This window comes from Castor canadensis, chromosome 3 (genome assembly GCF_047511655.1).
Source record: "Castor canadensis chromosome 3, mCasCan1.hap1v2, whole genome shotgun sequence".
Lineage (NCBI taxonomy): Eukaryota > Metazoa > Chordata > Mammalia > Rodentia > Castoridae > Castor > Castor canadensis.
In genome coordinates this window covers 153,687,922-153,704,529 of record NC_133388.1, presented here as the reverse complement: position 1 = coordinate 153,704,529, position 16,608 = coordinate 153,687,922, and the positions used below count along the sequence as shown (strand labels likewise).

General features: G+C 37.7%; 1 protein-coding gene across 6 annotated transcripts in view; it reads left to right on the top strand.

Moving 5' to 3' along the window:
* The window catches only part of Runx1t1 (RUNX1 partner transcriptional co-repressor 1), a 143,376-nt gene that overhangs the window by 124,600 nt on the left and 2,168 nt on the right, over positions 1-16,608 (top strand). For all 6 annotated transcript variants that reach the window (XM_074068827.1, XM_074068828.1, XM_074068830.1 and 3 more), the window contains 2 exons: positions 1,515-1,583; positions 7,629-7,819. In XM_074068827.1, the coding sequence (XP_073924928.1) occupies positions 1,515-1,583; positions 7,629-7,819 (260 nt within the window). The remainder of the gene's footprint in view (positions 1-1,514; positions 1,584-7,628; positions 7,820-16,608) is intronic.

The following is a 16,608-nucleotide window of genomic DNA, read 5'->3' as shown; positions in this document are numbered from 1 at the left end:
CATAGTGAAATGTGAACTTGATTTTACTTTAATTTTTTATGGAAATAGTTACAGTGGTACGGACTGTAATCATGAGAAACCTAATATTTTCTTTAATTTATAAATGTACTAAACATTTTTATCTAGTTTTCTTTAAAAAAATGAAAATTCACTTCAGTTAAAACAGTTTGACTTTTGTCCCTTATTTTGTAGAAATGAATGTGCATGGTTATTTTCACTATATCCAATTATTAAGTAGTCATTAGATTATAAACTTATAGAAAAGAAACTATATTTGGAATAAGTTTAGACTTAAAGAAGCATTGCAGAGGTAGTGCAGAGAGTTTCTGCATATCCTTCATCAAATTGTAGTAAACTTTTTCAGCATACTTGGGGAAATCTAATGTTCTGGCCAACTGGTAATCTATGTACCATAGAAGGATCAAAAGCATTTGCATGTATTTATAGCATTAAAATGTAGTGACATATGCTTAGCTAAATTGATTATATTGTCCTTTCTTTTCTGAGGTTCTGTAGCTGCACAAAATATAGGAAATTGGACTGAATTTCTTTTGACCTTCAACATATCATTAGACAAAGTACTGTTTAAAGAAATCTGTGTGCTACTTGGCATTTCTTGTTCATGTAGAGAAAATTTCAGTTTTACTTGAATTTTATAGGTTGAACAATTATCATATTTTACAAAAGCTCAATTGATTAATTCCTTCCTTAAAACTTCTGAATACACAGGTTTTCATTGTAAATCCAATATGGAAGTCATGCAGTGCATATTTTAGCTATGAGGACCTCATATGGTTTATTTTCAAGCATATATAAAAATAGGAAGCGTTCATAGTCATTTCCATGAACATGTTATTTTGAAATTTAACATTCGTATATCAACTCTATTATAAGTTTTCTCACACTTTTAAATTTTCAAAGCATAATAAACAGCATTTCAAATGGAACTTCATTTCCTTTCCTGAAAAACACATACCAAATTCTTGTATTTGGTCAGGAGAGTCTGTGGGTTCATTCTGATCTTTCTTGCTTCCACCCATGTCAAATCCATTTCATCTGGTTAGCCATCAGGTAGAGCTGACTATTGAAAGAGCTTGGTGGAAATGAAGTTACCCTAACAATTGATTTTTTTTTTAAACTACTAATTTGGCTCTTGAAAAGTACCAAATATAATTTATTTTCTTTAACAACACAAAACATGCCTATAGAAGTTCCTACAGTGAGAGAGTGCTGGGAAGGCTGTTTCCAAACATCATATTATATAATGAAATAAGATTGCTTTGGGCTTAAGCATACAAGGCATTTGGACCAATGACCTTCTGTTTTCCTTGGGTTCTGATGACTGGCCTTGCTATACCTTTGTGTTTTCTAGAAGCAAAATGTTCAGCCCCTTAAAATTGCATTTTTGTAGTGAAGCCAAGAAAAGGGGCATTGCATGCTTCGCTCTGTGTAAGGATACAACCATGCTGATGGAGCTTTCTCCTTTCTCCACCCGCTTTCCATCCTTTTCATAGATGCGCATCGGGAATTCCTTCACAGGCCTGCGTCTGGATACGTGCCAGAGGAGATCTGGAAGAAAGCTGGTAAGAATTGTTTAAAAACATGAGTTTAGTGTTCTGGCAGCTGTGTGCAGTTGTTAATGCAGTGATGTGAAGAATGACAAGAAAGAACTTTACTGCTAACAACAACAATAGCAACAACAAAACAAAACAAAAAAACCACAAAACAAAAAATAAATAAATAAATCCTCATTAATATTCTTAAGCCATGCCTGACTAAAACATGAAATAGTTTTTATTTTCGTAGCATCTGCTAGTGCCATTATAATTGAAAGGCTAGCAATATTTCCTTTATAAAACCCATTTTGTCAGGGACTGTAATGGTTTCAGGCTGAAATTTGGCATAGGAGGTCTTTGCTTAGAAGCAGTTTTTCTTTGATGAAAAAAAAATCCAGTGTTTCAGATATTAAGTTGCACACTTCAGTGTTTTCTTCTGCATTCTTAAAAAAAAATCCAATCAAATCTAGTTGACTTGTTAAGGAACTTCTTAAGAATATTTTTGGTTATAATTAGCTTTGTTTTGGTGGTACTGGGTTTTGAACTCAGGGCCTTGTGCTTGCTATATCAACTTCTGAAACTGATCTTTGGTGCTAATTAATATTCAATGATTAGAGCTAAATTACTTTTTAAAGTAGCCAGACTTCTATTTTTACCTTCCATGTACACTGTTTTTCCTTTAAGAGGTATTGCTATATATTTTGTAGTGGACTTGAAGCTCCTGACTTGTTACTGGGCTGAAAGTTCAGATCTGGCAAAATCTTGTGGAGCAACATGTGAGCAAACCTGTATAAAACTTAACTCAGGAGATAAAGCATAAGCCTGTTTCAAGAGTTAGAGATGACATAAAAAACACACTGTGGCTGTGGTGTTGAGCTGCTGTCATTCCATCTGTTAAAATAGTTTGTCTATTTCAGTTGCAAAACTGGGAAAGATTGGTTTTGCCGTCAAGCAGGCACAGGGCTGGCAGTATTAATGAAAGAACCAAGGGAAAGGGCTTTTTGTTGCTGCTTTTCTAAACTCAGCTATGTTTGTAATTGTATGCAACTTGCTGAATCTCTGGTTACTTGTATATTATTGATATATTTTATAGGTTTTTCTAAGAAATGTCAGCTTTTATGAGAATGATGAGTTTCAAATCTGATAATACTCTAGGTTTATAGCTTAGATTAAGAACCCGAAAGCTTCCTCCCATTTCTAATTTAAATGAAAATCAGAGAGATCGATTCAGTTTCATTATTAAAATGTATATATTGCTAACCTATGTAGTGTAAGTGTACCCACCTTACAGTAATACTCAATAGTATGGTCATCCTCCCAAGTTGTTCAAAACATACTAAATGCCACCTACCTGAAAAAAAGTTGCTCCTTCTTCCTGTCACCATTTTTCTTCTCTATTTTTAAGCTTTCAGTGTGTCTTATTTCAATAAGAGGTACAAAGAATTGTCATTTTGGACAGCAGAAGGATGACTTTTTATGTTGAGGGAAGAGAGTCTTTCTCTGTTTCCCTTAGTTACGTGTATTTAAGTTAAATTTTTTATACTTCTTCAGGAAAAATTGACAGCAAGGTCTTGTGTAATCCAAATTCCTTCTGTGCTATTATCTACTCAAGTCTTTGTTGAACTGCTATTAAGTGAGAGCAGATTTTTCTGAATATACCACCTTTGTTGAAAAGTCAACTTGAATAGCTAAGCACAAAGGGAAGTCCTGCCATAAGTGGTAAGCAATTGGAAGCAGATTCAAAACTGCACTGTGTATTTTCCACTTAATATGTTGTAATCTGTTGAATCCACCACTATTTTTCTTCACTCTTTTGTGGGTTTCTGAACCCAATCCTGATGAACTTTAGATTTGGGGGACTTTGAGGGTAAAGAAAACCAATTCTAGGGTCTCTTGCATGCACACAATGCTCTAAGAAGGGGTGAACTTTATCCAGGAAATGTTTGACTTTTTAGCTGTGTCTGTAGTCTATATCAGCTCTTTCTTCTAAATATGATTTGGTAGTACGGCAGATGAAATTCATGTCCTTCTCACGGTGGTACTTACCCTTAAACAGCTGCCTAAGAATAGTTTGGGAGTAGTTTTCTCGGGATTGACACTAAATTGTAAGGAGTATATTAAGTCCCTAAAATGTGGATAACAGCTTTACCTGGTTATCTCCAATAACTGCTCATAATACTTATCTAGATAGACTTCTTAAAAGGTATTTCTGGCATTCCCATTGTTGAAACATCCAACACAGTGAAAACACCAAGGGTAGAATGGGACAGTTGTCTTCAGTTTGTCATAGTCTGAATGCTTTTGTTCTTAGGATTCTAAAATTGGTTGTGAGAAAAAAGTTTTGTTTTAGAAAGAAACCCCTAAAGTATGTCTTTACAATGAAAGTACTATACCTTATCTTTGTGGCAAAATACAAGTAAATGGAGTTTAAAGCATCTGACAAATACCAAAGGGGCTGAAACTGTGATGCAGTATAGCCAATACATCATTTTTATAGAAAATTGTGAAAAAGTATATACTATATCTGGTTATGCTGACAAATATCTGTAATCCTGTACTAGGGAGACTGAGGCAGGAGGATCCTACATGGCGTGACCCTGTCTAAAAACAAACAAAACATATATACTGGGCTTGAAATTTTGGCATATAGTTTTTTGCCTTTCTCCTCCTCCAATTCTCCTCTTTCTTCCTTTCTGCTTTTTTCTTCTTCCTTCTCTTGTTTGTAGTAGTGTGTTAAAAACTCAGGGCCTCATGCTTGCTAAGTGCTCTACCAATTAAGCATACCCCCAGCCCTTTTTCCTTTAGCTATTTTTGAGATATGGTGTCATATTTTTACCCAGGCCAGACTGGACCTGTGCTTCCCGCATAGCTGGAATGGCAGGTGTAGGCTACCATACCCAGCTTTTAGTTGAGATGGGCCTGGTTAACATTTTCCCTGAGCTGGCCTTGAACTGCCATCCCCTTGATCCTTGTCTCCCAAGTAGCTAGGATTACACCACACCCAGCTATTTTTTTTTTTCTTTTCTTGAGACAGGGTCTCATTATGTAATCCAGGCTGATCTGGAATTCACTATTGTAGCCCAGGCTGGCCTTAAAGTTGAGATCCTCCTGCCCCAGCCTTCCAGTACACTGGGATGACAGGCGTGTATCATCACACCAGCTATACCATTTCATTTTGAAAACATTCAAACTTGCATAATAGTTAAAAAAAAGCAGTATAAGAATTCCCATATTGCTTTCACCCAGAGTCCCCATTTTGTCATATATTTTCTCTGTCTTTCTTGCTTCCATCCTTTTTTCTGGTCAGAGAAATACATTTATATATATATATTCACACAAACGCATATACCCTAGGACATTTTAGTGTGTATTTTCTATTAGAAATAATAGTCTTGCACAGCATGGTGCAGTCACAAAATCAGGACATGAACACCGAAGAACATACTGTATGCAAAATTTGCAACTTTCTCCAAGAATACAGTTTAATAACATATAAATGTATTTTTAAAGATTAGACATCATAGCAAATATTGAGGGCCACATCAGTTTGGTTTTTTTTTTTTTTTCCCTCCTAGTAGTAGTATTTTTAAAAGCAACAGCAAAGATTGTAAATGCACTCCAAAGTTACAAAGGATCTTTATAAAACTGGAAGAAAAATGTAAAGGTGGTTTTTTTCAATTGCAACTGAATGTTGTCTCCAGTACAGTTCTTTTCAAACAATCAGAGAATGTTTGCAGTTGGTAATAAATATTCAAGCACCTTGCAAACGTCCTACCAATTCTCTTTGCTGATCTGTGTATGCCTGTGGGATTAGAATAGGAATGCATAATTTAAATATAAATTGCCTGATTTGCATATACAATTAGTCAAGCTACAGCTTTGATCATAAGCAAAAATTATTGTCCTGTATTACCACTTAGATAGAATTTTAATTCACCTTGAATATTCAAACTAAATTAAACCCTGGCTGTACAGTTAGAAGGGTGGTACTTACCTGGTGCCCTGAGTCGTTTATGATAGGGTAATAAAAGCATCTTTCGCCTCCTGGTGAAGAAGGTGCTGTGAGCTCTGTCTGCATCATCCTAAGCTGATCCAGAGTTTAAATGCTTATCTTGAAGCAGCTAACAAAGGCTTAGCACATTTTAGTTACTATTTCCAGTCTGGGTCTTTATGTTTTAGTTTGTAAAACCTAAGTAGACAGTAATTGCAAAAGAATGCACTTCAGGAATAATGCTGCTGGAGTGACAGAGGGGACAAAGTCAAGACAGAGTCACTAGTGTGCAGAGCTTCTGATGATCCTCAAGTCCCCAGCTAGATGTGTGACATAAATCATAGGAATATAGGAAACCCTATACATAAGAATACTTGCATCTCTTACATTTTTAATCTACAGTAAAACATTTTTTATTAGGAATCTATGTTTTTAATTAAACAGAAAATTTAATTAAGGTGCTTTTTAAGTAGGTGAAACAATTAAATGCAAACACTTGAATGAAACATGTCATAATTAGTTTTAATAGAGTGTTAATTGGTACTAGGTTTGCCAAGTTAATAATTACTGCTTATTAAATTTTCAATTAATCATTGTCATTTTGCTTTGAATAAAGATGAAAATTAGATAAACTAATTCAGGGGGAAGATATTTTCCCTTGTTAATTAAAACAGTTAATTTTTGAAAATGGAAATGACTTGTTTTAGTTGTCAATCTTCTGTTGTGCATTAGTTGAATCTTTGCACCATTACAGCATCCAAAAATAAGGAACTCATTTGATGCCTTGTGGGTTTGCAGTCACCATTCACTGGTTGTTTTGGCTGTGGTAAGATTCAGTTCTGTTTGTCGAGCAACAGTTGTCTCACAGAACCACTGTATATATTTGATGAAGTTGATGGGAACAGTTTAAAACACAAATGACATTATTTTTTAAATTCTCTATCATGTAGTCTACAAAAGCACATATCCTTATTACTCAAAATGACTTAAGAAAATATGAAACTGGATCATCTATTTCATTATTGATTTTATTTAAAAGGTTTCTATTAACTTAATTGCTGTATGACTTACCTTTTCACTATTGTGTTGTATTTTTTATGAGCAGAATAGTTGCTTGCCTCCTATCTGTGTACAAGTAAAATTCATCCCCTTCCTCCTTTCTCCTCTTCTTTTCTTTCTTTTTTTTTTTTTTTTCCACAGTACTAGGGTTTGAACTTGGCCTCACACTTGCTAGGTATACACACCCCTTGAACCACAACCCCAGCCCTTTTGATTTTAGTTATTTTTCAGATAGGATCCTCTCACTTTTGCCTGGGACCAGCTTCCGACCTTGATTCTTCTATCTATGCCTGCCAGATAGTTGCAATTACAGGCATGCCCCACCAAACCCAGCTTATTCATTGAGATAGGGTCTTCCTAACTTTTTGCTCAGACTGACCTCAACACGAATCCTCCTACTCTCCCTCCCAAGTAGCTGTTATTACAGATATGATCCAGCGTACACAGTCCTTTTTCTTTTCTTTTTTAATTGTTGATGGATTTGTGTTGTTGTTGTTGTTTGAGGCACTGTGTAGTCCAGGATGGTCTTAAACTTGCCATCTTCTGGCCTTAGCCTCCCAAGTGCTGAGATTATAGCTGTGTACCACCACACCTGGCCACCTCTATTTTTTTCTGAACGCTTTATCCCTGGACTTTGTATATTAATATTAACCTATCATGTTGTGGAAAACTATGTGTGTGAATGATCCAGACAGGTTTCTTGTTGTTCTTACACCTTTTAACCACTTAGTCTGTCTCTGAATAATTTCAGGAGGAACTATTTTGATAGAAAAATTTTAGTAATAATTTCTGTGTTTATAAAATATGCCCAGAAGTAGGAGTTAAAGAAAATTTCCTTCCCATTGTTTTCCTAAATGAATCTTAAAGATCTTGTGGAGTCTCAGACAGTTAGAACTACCCTATAATTTGGATGAGAGTCATGCCCGCTCTGTAATATTCTGTTGAAAAGTGGTGTCAGGATCCAAGACCCTGAGCTAATGCAGAGCTGTTCTCTTGTCCGGTTTGGCCTGCCTGGCCCGCAGAGGAGGCGGTCAACGAGGTGAAGCGCCAGGCCATGACGGAGCTGCAGAAGGCGGTGTCCGAGGCAGAAAGGAAGGCGCATGACATGATCACCACGGAGCGAGCCAAGATGGAGCGCACGGTGGCCGAGGCCAAGCGCCAGGCCGCGGAGGACGCACTGGCCGTGATCAACCAGCAGGAGGACTCCAGCGAGGTGGGTGTAGGGGACCTCCAAATGAGGACCATCTAGAGTGTCATATTTTATTCTAGGCAGTCACAAGTAGAATTGGATATTGTGTTTTAGACAAATCTTCACGGTAGACTTTTATCCCCATTTGGGGAAATCCAGGCAGTTGTGGAATTGACCAAAAGCTGATCGAATTTCAATTATTAAAGACCTACAAGAAAAGTTCTGAGACCACAAAGATTTTTTAAAAATATATATTTGGTGAATAACAGATAAATGTGAAATTCTTCTAACTCCCCAGCACTACTTAGAGCTGCAGTGATGTTACTGGGGTGTGTGTGTGTGCCTTCTAACAGAAGGAACTTAATAGAGGTATGTGCAAGCTGTGGTCTCCAAAGATATATTGCATGCCTGGGATCAAAAGCACTTCTTTAGCTGTTGTCTTAAAGTCCAATGCTAAAACTGCATTTTCGTCACCTAAATATTTCCAAAAGACATTGTGTCCAATCTGTACTTCCACATTATTTGTCACAACCATTATGGTGCGATCAGAAGTAATACTATTTAGTATTATTATTCAGTATAATAATTTCCACACATACATACACACCCACAATAGTGTGAATAACTCAGGAAACTGGTAAGCACATGACTAAAATGTAACAATACTTTAAAAATATAGCCTGTCAGGTCAGAGCAACACAGAAATGCTCTCTGTTAATTAATACAGCATCACAATCTTCAACCTCAAAGTAACTTTAGATAAAAATAACAATTAGCTAGTGTCACAAAGCTGAACTCCCAAAGGCATAAACTGATAAATCGATGGTCTTCTACAATACATATCTGTAATTTGCGAGGGAGAGTAAGAATTTAATTTGTACCAGGCTTTTCTGCAGATGAAAGACCCTGCAGGAATCGCTGAATGCCCAGAGTTTCTATTTAATGTGTAGCAGATGAATAACAAGGGGACAAAAGGAATTGATTTTCAACATTTGAAAGTTTCCCAGGAAGAGAGGGACAAAGGGAAGTTTATCTACCCTCTAACTGCTGACTTTTCCATTGTCGAATTAAACCAGACAGAAATTCAATTTCATTGGAATCTTATAGCTAAGATATATAAGGACTTTGTTATGTGCTTTTTATGTTTTTTAACAAATTTATTAGCATTTTTTGAAGAGAAGTTGTACAAGTTAGTATTATTGGGAGTTACACTTGTCATTCTTCAGACATCATCATTTTCACATGAACATTTAGGGCTCTTGTTTATGTTAAGAATATTTCGCAGGTTGCTAAATTCTAAAGACAAATGTCTAGGGAGAAATTGTGAATTAATAAGTCTTTGCATCCAGGCAATAACATGCAGTATTCCTTTAGTATCTATGAGCTTTGCATCTTTCACTAAAACCTATCCAGAAAAAAAAATGTGATTGTGACATCAGTGTTTAACATTATAAACATATGGTGCACTGAATAAACCTCAAGCTAGAAAGCTCACTGGCCCCCTCTCAGACAATCAGAAGGGTTCTGGCTTCCTTGGACTAGGACAGACCGCCCCGTTCCAGCCCTCACCATGGTTGGCCCCCAGGATAGGGAAGATGTCAAGTCAGGATCCTGTGAAGAAACTTCAGTACTTCTCAGATTTCTTACCTATGTTTTTATATTCAGGAATGTTCTTCAGTATTAACCATTCAACCCCCAATAAAGCCCAAACAGCATTGCACTGTAGCTATTTCATAAATTATTCATTATTTTTTTTACCAAAAAAATAGTAATTGATTGAAAAAAATGTACATATGCATGTGTATATATATATATATATACACATATATATTGCCATTAAATGCAACAGCTATTGATTTTAAAACTGTAGCTCTACATTATATGCATCCATTTATTTGTTCCTTCAATGAATTATTGAGCTTTTATTCTATATCAGGGACCCTGTTGCATTGAGGTTAACACAGTCCTTGCTTCATGTAGACTACAATTCACCAAGAGAGTCAAACAACTAAATTATAATAGTCAATTGTAATAAAACTCAACGTGGAGGCTTCTGGGACTTAAGGATAATTAGGAACTGCTAGCAGATACCTTCCCCCTCCCCCCTCTATTTTATGCTGCCTCCTGTGGGGAAGAAAGGGAAGGAGGGAGTAAAGCTTTGTGGGTCTTTGGAAGTAGGACAACACTTGGCTAAAAGGGTGTTTTGGAAGGGTCTCTCAGACTGCAGTGTGGCAGGATATTAGAGGAAATGAACAGTGAGAACCTGTACCCTGTCTCTGTGTTTCAGGAGAAAGATGGGAGGAAGAAGGTTGGATGAAGGTAGTTGGTAGGGGTGCTGGGGTGGGGTAGGAGTACTTGTTGTGTTGGCTGGATAATCATGAGATACAGTGAGAAAGATGTGATGCTTAATTAGCTGTCAGGAAAGAAGACAGCAGACACACAGGGTTTGGATGTCCATATCAGGTGACCTTACTTGAACTACCTTCAACACTTGCTGCCTTTGATCTATCTACCAAGGTATGTGTTGGGTGGCAGGAAATGTGACCCATGCTCATTTCTTTTTTTTTTTTTTTTGGTACATAAACAGTACTAGCTAAAACATTTAAAAGCTAGACAAACATATCTCTGTGGATTACAAAGGGTAAACAGAGCACAGAAGCTTAAATAGTTCATCCCGTCCATTGTGAAAAATGGGATACAGCACTGTAGGGCCCGTATGAGATGACCATATATTCCAGTTTGAGGGAGACACCTGTCATCCTCATGTCATTACTCAGTGTTCCACTCTACTCTCAAGTATCCTGCTTTAGATGATGTTACATGATCACTAAACTTGAAGGCCTATTCAGATGATTGGATGATCATTTTCTGTTCTATGATAGACAGAATCCAAGAGCAGGACCCAGAAGACTGAATTCTGGCTCTACTCAGTTACTATCGTGGCATGGGTCTGGTGAAAGCTCTCACAGCTGATCAGACCAGTCCATTCCCATACTAATTTGTAGCTCTCAGAGCATGAGCTGTGATGTTATGTTCCAATAATATCTGTTGTTTGGTTTATTAGAAGGCCATCTGTTTGTGGTATAGTGGACAGAGCTCTGGGATTCGGGTGACCTTGATTTGCTCACCTCTTGGAGCTTTGATTTTTCTTATCTACAAAACTGGGATAATGTTTGACCCACATTGCCAGATGGTTGAGAGGTACAAATGAGATGAGTAGAAGTATTTTATGTATTAAAAAAGTTTGCTGAGTGCCAGTGGCTCATGCCTGTAATCCTAGCTACTTAGGAGGCAGAGATCAGGAAGATTGCAGTTCAAAACCACCCCAGGGAAATAGTTCTATGAAACCTATCTCGAAAAAACTGTTCGCAAAAAAAAGGCCTGGCAGAGTGGCTCAAGGTATAGGCCTTGAGTTCAAGCCCCAGTACCGCAAAAAAAAAAAAAGTTTCCTAACAGGGAACTCTCTCTCTGTGTGTGTGTGTGTGTGTGTGTGTGTGTGTGTGTGTGTGTGTGTGTGTGTGTGTGTGTGTGTATGTGTGTGTGAGAGGGAGAGAGAAAGAAAGAGAAAGAGAGAGAGAGATTGAGTTAAGAAAGGCAGTGAGAGTATTTGAGAAGTAACCATGAAACAGGAGAGGAGGACAGTAGAGAGACATCTTGGAAGTAATGTCTGTGGGGTTTGGCACAGAGTGGTTGCAAGGATTAAAGAAAGAGGAAAAATTTGCAATAAAATGTTGAAGTTTATGCCCAAGTGTTGCCAGTGACTAAAATGGACAGAACTAGAGTCAGGTTCAGGGAATATAAGCTTGGAGCATCCTGGCAGAACTCCATCCAGAGCAGTTGTACAGAAGAGAGTGCAGCTCAAGAAGGGAATGAGTGCAGAGAAACAGGTTTGGGTCATTGGCTTATAGCTGATCATGGAAGCCAGATCTGATGAGGAAGAGTAGGAAGGTAAGGATAACTCTTCACACCACTTTCCCCTTTTGACAAATACTGACAGGGCAATGATCAGCAATTACAGTGCAAGAAATAGCGTCTTAATATCTTAGAAACCAGAATCAGAGGAAGTTTCAACAAAGGACATTAAAAAGGAAGAATGGAGAAGTGGTCAGTAGTGGTGAATCTTGAAAAGTCTGAGGATGGTGAGGGTGGAGGAAAAGAAAGTAATTAGTCTCTAAGGAAGTATATATAAGAGGAAGACAGCTAGTGTTCTTTCCCTGAAATGTTAGTGCCTGTTGGTGAAGGCATTTAATTTGGATGGGGTATTAGTTTTTTAATGCTGAAGGTAGAAAGATGCCTGATCTTAGAGCAGGGACTATATCTACTGTTTTCTTCCAGTCTGTGCCAAGATGAGGAGCTGGTGTTACTGTGCATTTATTCAGGCCCTGCTGGCCCTCAGGCACAGTGCTCAGCACTGACATAACCCTGAGTAATCCTGCATTTCTGACCTCTGTCTGCTCTGTGGATACTGTTGCTCCAAGAGCCAAAGCAACTTGCCTGTGGTTCTAAAGCCACTAGGTGATAACATTGGAAAAGGAACAGGCCAGCCTGACTGTGCCTTTGCCATTACACACCATGACACCTCGTCTTTGGTGCGTTCAGGTTCCTGGGTCAATCTCTGGCCACTTTCAGGAATTCTGCCACTACAATGGGACCTAAGAAAAGATGTAAAATTGACGAAGTCTGGCATTTTGGAAAGAGTCTTTGATTTGTAGCCCAAATGCCCAGGAGATTCACATTTTGGCTATGTAATTTCTTTTCTTTGTGACTTTGGGAAAGTCTTTTACTACAAAAGTTATTTCAGGGCCTCAGTTTCCTGAGCAGCAAAATGTACACAAAAGTGATTTTAAACTGTCAAGTGTAATAGAAGGATAAAATGTGGACTCATGAGTTTAAGTCAGTGTGTTGCCTTCTGCAGAGTGCTTTACCTGAGTTGAAGTAGTGAAGCCAGCCTTTTACATTTTGGAAGCCTTTTTTTTTTTAATTATTATTTTCCTTTTTAAAATTATTGTTGTATTGCTGGAGGTACATTGTGACATTTAGTAAAGTTCTTATTAATATAGCACCCCCTCCATCATTCTCCTTTATCCACCCCCCCCCCCCCGCCATTCCTGGAATAGTTCCAACAGGTCTCGTTTTTTTCTGTCTATATACATGTGTACATAATATTCTACCATATTCACCCTTCTCCACCCTTTCCTTATATCCCCCCACCTTACTGGTGCCAACTCCAAGCTAGGACCTGTTTTACCTTCCTGTTCTCCATTTTGGAAAAAAGACATTTTTGTTTGTATAAAATAGCTGTATAGGGACTTTCCTTGTGACATGTCCATGTATATATGTATTATAACCCAAATTGGTTCATCCCCTCTCTTTTCTCCTTTCTACCTTAGTCCCATTCTTATAGTGATTTCAACAGACTTAAAAATGCTATATTCATTCTTGTATAGAAAGTACATTGACTATATTCACCTTCTTAAATTTGGAAGTTTTAATTATAACTATTTCGCTCAAATTTATTGAGCACAGATTATGTGTAAGACCTAGAAAAACTTAAAGTAATTTAGGAGAAAATCTTTTATCTCTCAGAAAAAGAATTTTCAACAGCGAGGACTAGAAGGAATATATTTTCCTGGTAGGACAGAAAGACCATTCTCTCTATCTAAAATAATAAGATAAAGGAAATAACTTTTTTCTTAGGGACAAAAAGAGTTGCTGATAAGAAACAAAGTGTAAAGTCTTTGAGATACAGCTTTGGCAACCAGAAGCTTCGATCCATTATCTCTCTGTCCACAGATAGCCTTGTGTTTAGTATATTTAGCAAAGCAGAGGTTTTTGTTCAACCGCAAATTCTTCATCTGAGTTACAGGCCAACTTTGATCAATTGACTTTTTCTCATTTTTCAGATAGGGAAGAAAATATTCCTTATGCTGGCAAGGGAATAATAACAAATAAGCAAAGTCTGTAAAGTGCACGAGCTCTGGGAATGAAATGTGCTATGAAATAATATTTGCGAAACTTTTGCACTGCTGTGGTCATTTCAGTCACTTATAATCACTGCAGAGAGGCCTGAAGGGGAAGCTCAGTAATTTTAAGAAAAGATAGATAAAAAACAAATAACTAAAACAACTATTAGGAACCATCAGCCTGAATATAAAAAGCACAAATTGAAAAATGTAAATAAGATTAAGCCATTGGCTGCTTTTATCCCTGGCTTCATGGATATACCCCTAGGTGTTAGAAACAATTTGCAGTTTCCAGCTTCATGAACAGCAGAAAGCTCAAAAACTTAAAATGATCCCAACCTAGAGAACTCACAGGGTCCTGTGTCTGCCTCTGTCCCAGAACTGTGGCTGAGTACAACTGGTCAGGCATCAGCTTTGCCAATTGGAAATCCAGAGAGCCATCCAAGGAACTTTTAAAAAGGACTGTGCAGTTTGGAGGTTTTTGTTAGTTGAGCAATCACTAAAGTGCCCTACACAATCATGGAAAGGCAGTGTCAAGAGCAATAAAAATATGCAAGATTTTTTTTTCTACCAGATCATTTAAATTGTTCTTTGTTGTGCCTTCCTACAGCTGAAGGTTGTTTTAGTCCCTAGTGGTGGGTGGTAAATGAATAGGATTGAACAACTTCAGAATGGAACTAGAGGTAAAACTAGCCAGAGCCCTTAAATCCTGAATCAGAACCAAGCAATGCTAGGCAAGAAGCCCCAATTCCCAGCAGCTTCACGATCCAAAACATCTGTTTCTGCATTTGGCACGATTCCACATTTTTTATTTGTAAAATTGTTCCCATCTTTGAAAACACTTTAAAAAATAAAGAAGTCCCCATTCTGTCTCCCCTTTCCACTCCTAAGCACATGCATTTGTAATTACCTGGTTTAGTCTGTGTGTTTAATCAGTTTAAATTGAGAATGTTGCATACATCTGATTTCAATCTGAAGAAGCCATTGAGTATTGGGCCGTTTACCACTCTTGCGTCTGCCAAAATGTGCCTCTGCCAAAAAACGGATAGGACTCACACCAGGGTATTTCCTAAAGAAGCCACTTGACTCAGATTAGATGTTTAATTTCCTTAAAATATTGTTTTGGATTTGGGTCTCTGTTCTCTAATTGGGATTTTCTGATGTAATTTAGGAATATCGTTTATTTGCTGAGTTGGTTCCAGGACCCAGCTGGCAATCTCCTAAAAGCTAAACTTCATGGAAGAAAACTTTGCTGTGAGCACTGAGTGTCAGACCTCACTGCTTTAAAGGGTGGCCCAGGCCCACATTTATTCATGTGTTTCTGGAACCATCCTCCACACAGTGTAATGGAATTAATTTTGAGAGAGGACTTACAGATATGACTATGGAGCCTCTGATCTCAAAAAATATCTTTTGAGATAGTTTCTTAATTGAAATAGAAAAAATACCCTGTTTTACGTTCTAATACTGATTATTTTATTTGCATTTCTGTTTATGACATTCATAGATCAACCAAGTTTCTGTATCTTCTCAGCTGTGTTCACCTAAAATGCCTCCCACTGGCCAGAGATCCTAAGTTTTGTTTATTTGCCTCACTGGACTGGAATATCTGAGTGGTAAAAATAATAACACAGAGCTGAAGTCTTTCTATAAGCTTGAAATGAAAGTTCTCGAACTTCCCACTCAAAAGCCTCCAGAGCCCTTTTATTTGTTAGCAAAGTTAATGTGACTGCTAAAAATTCCCTTGCTTATTTTGCATAGTGGTAAAGTCTTGTGCACTGTGGTGATGAGCTGACATTTCACCTGAGTATTTTCAGTGGACTTGTGAGTTCACAAGCCACACAGAGCATACTGAAAGAGAGAGAGAACATAGGATAATTGTAATATCTATCTGTGTCATTGCTGTAAGAGCTTTTTAAATTGTGCATAGCTACATATTGTGTGAGCTGGTTAGGGTTACCAGATTGTAGTCAGAAAATCTGTTTTGCAAGAAAAGGATCAAAAACCAATGAAGAGGAGGGCTGGGAATATAGCTCAGTGGTAGAGCACTTGCTTAGCACATGCAAAGCCCTGAGTTAGATCCCCAGCATCACAAACAAACAGAAACAATGAAGACAAAGACTAAAAAGCTGAATGGCATAATGTTAATTTAAGGTCACTTGATGCAACATTTCACATTGGAATTGGTCTTGCCGAAGAAACTGGTAATGGCCGTGTAAGTGAACATTTAAAGTTCATCTGTAGGGTGTGAACTCTGAGTCCTCCTGGAAGGGCCCCTGAGGATGCTATCACAGTACTAACTGCTTACCTTCTCCATCCTGCCCTGGGATATGTCCACATGGATGTTGTTCTGTCTGACTCATGAGGTATTTATCTCAGTTTAAGTTGCAAAGACAGCCTCATTTTTGTTCAAGGCACCACATGAAACTGGCAGCTCACTTGCCAGGGTCAGAGTGTCATTGTGACATTTCCATATATGCTTACAATGTGCCTTGGCTAGTTCATTGTCATCATTCTCCCTCATCCCCCTTCACCCCCCTACTTAAAATGCTTTTGTACAGGTTTCAATGTTCTATCTTCATACAAGTATATAAAATACACCGGCCATATTCAGCCTCCTTTACCCTCTCCATTCACTCTTCCCCTCCCACTAATACCCTCCCCCTAATAGGACCTGTTTTACATTCCTGTCCTTCATTATTTAAGCCTACATTCATTGTTCAAAGGGGTTTCATTGTGATATCAAACTCATCCCCTCTGTTAAAGATTTCTCATTTTTTTAAGGCCAGATTAGGCGTCATCTGATTCGATCTCACAAATGTTTATTGAGCATCTCCTATGCATCAGGCC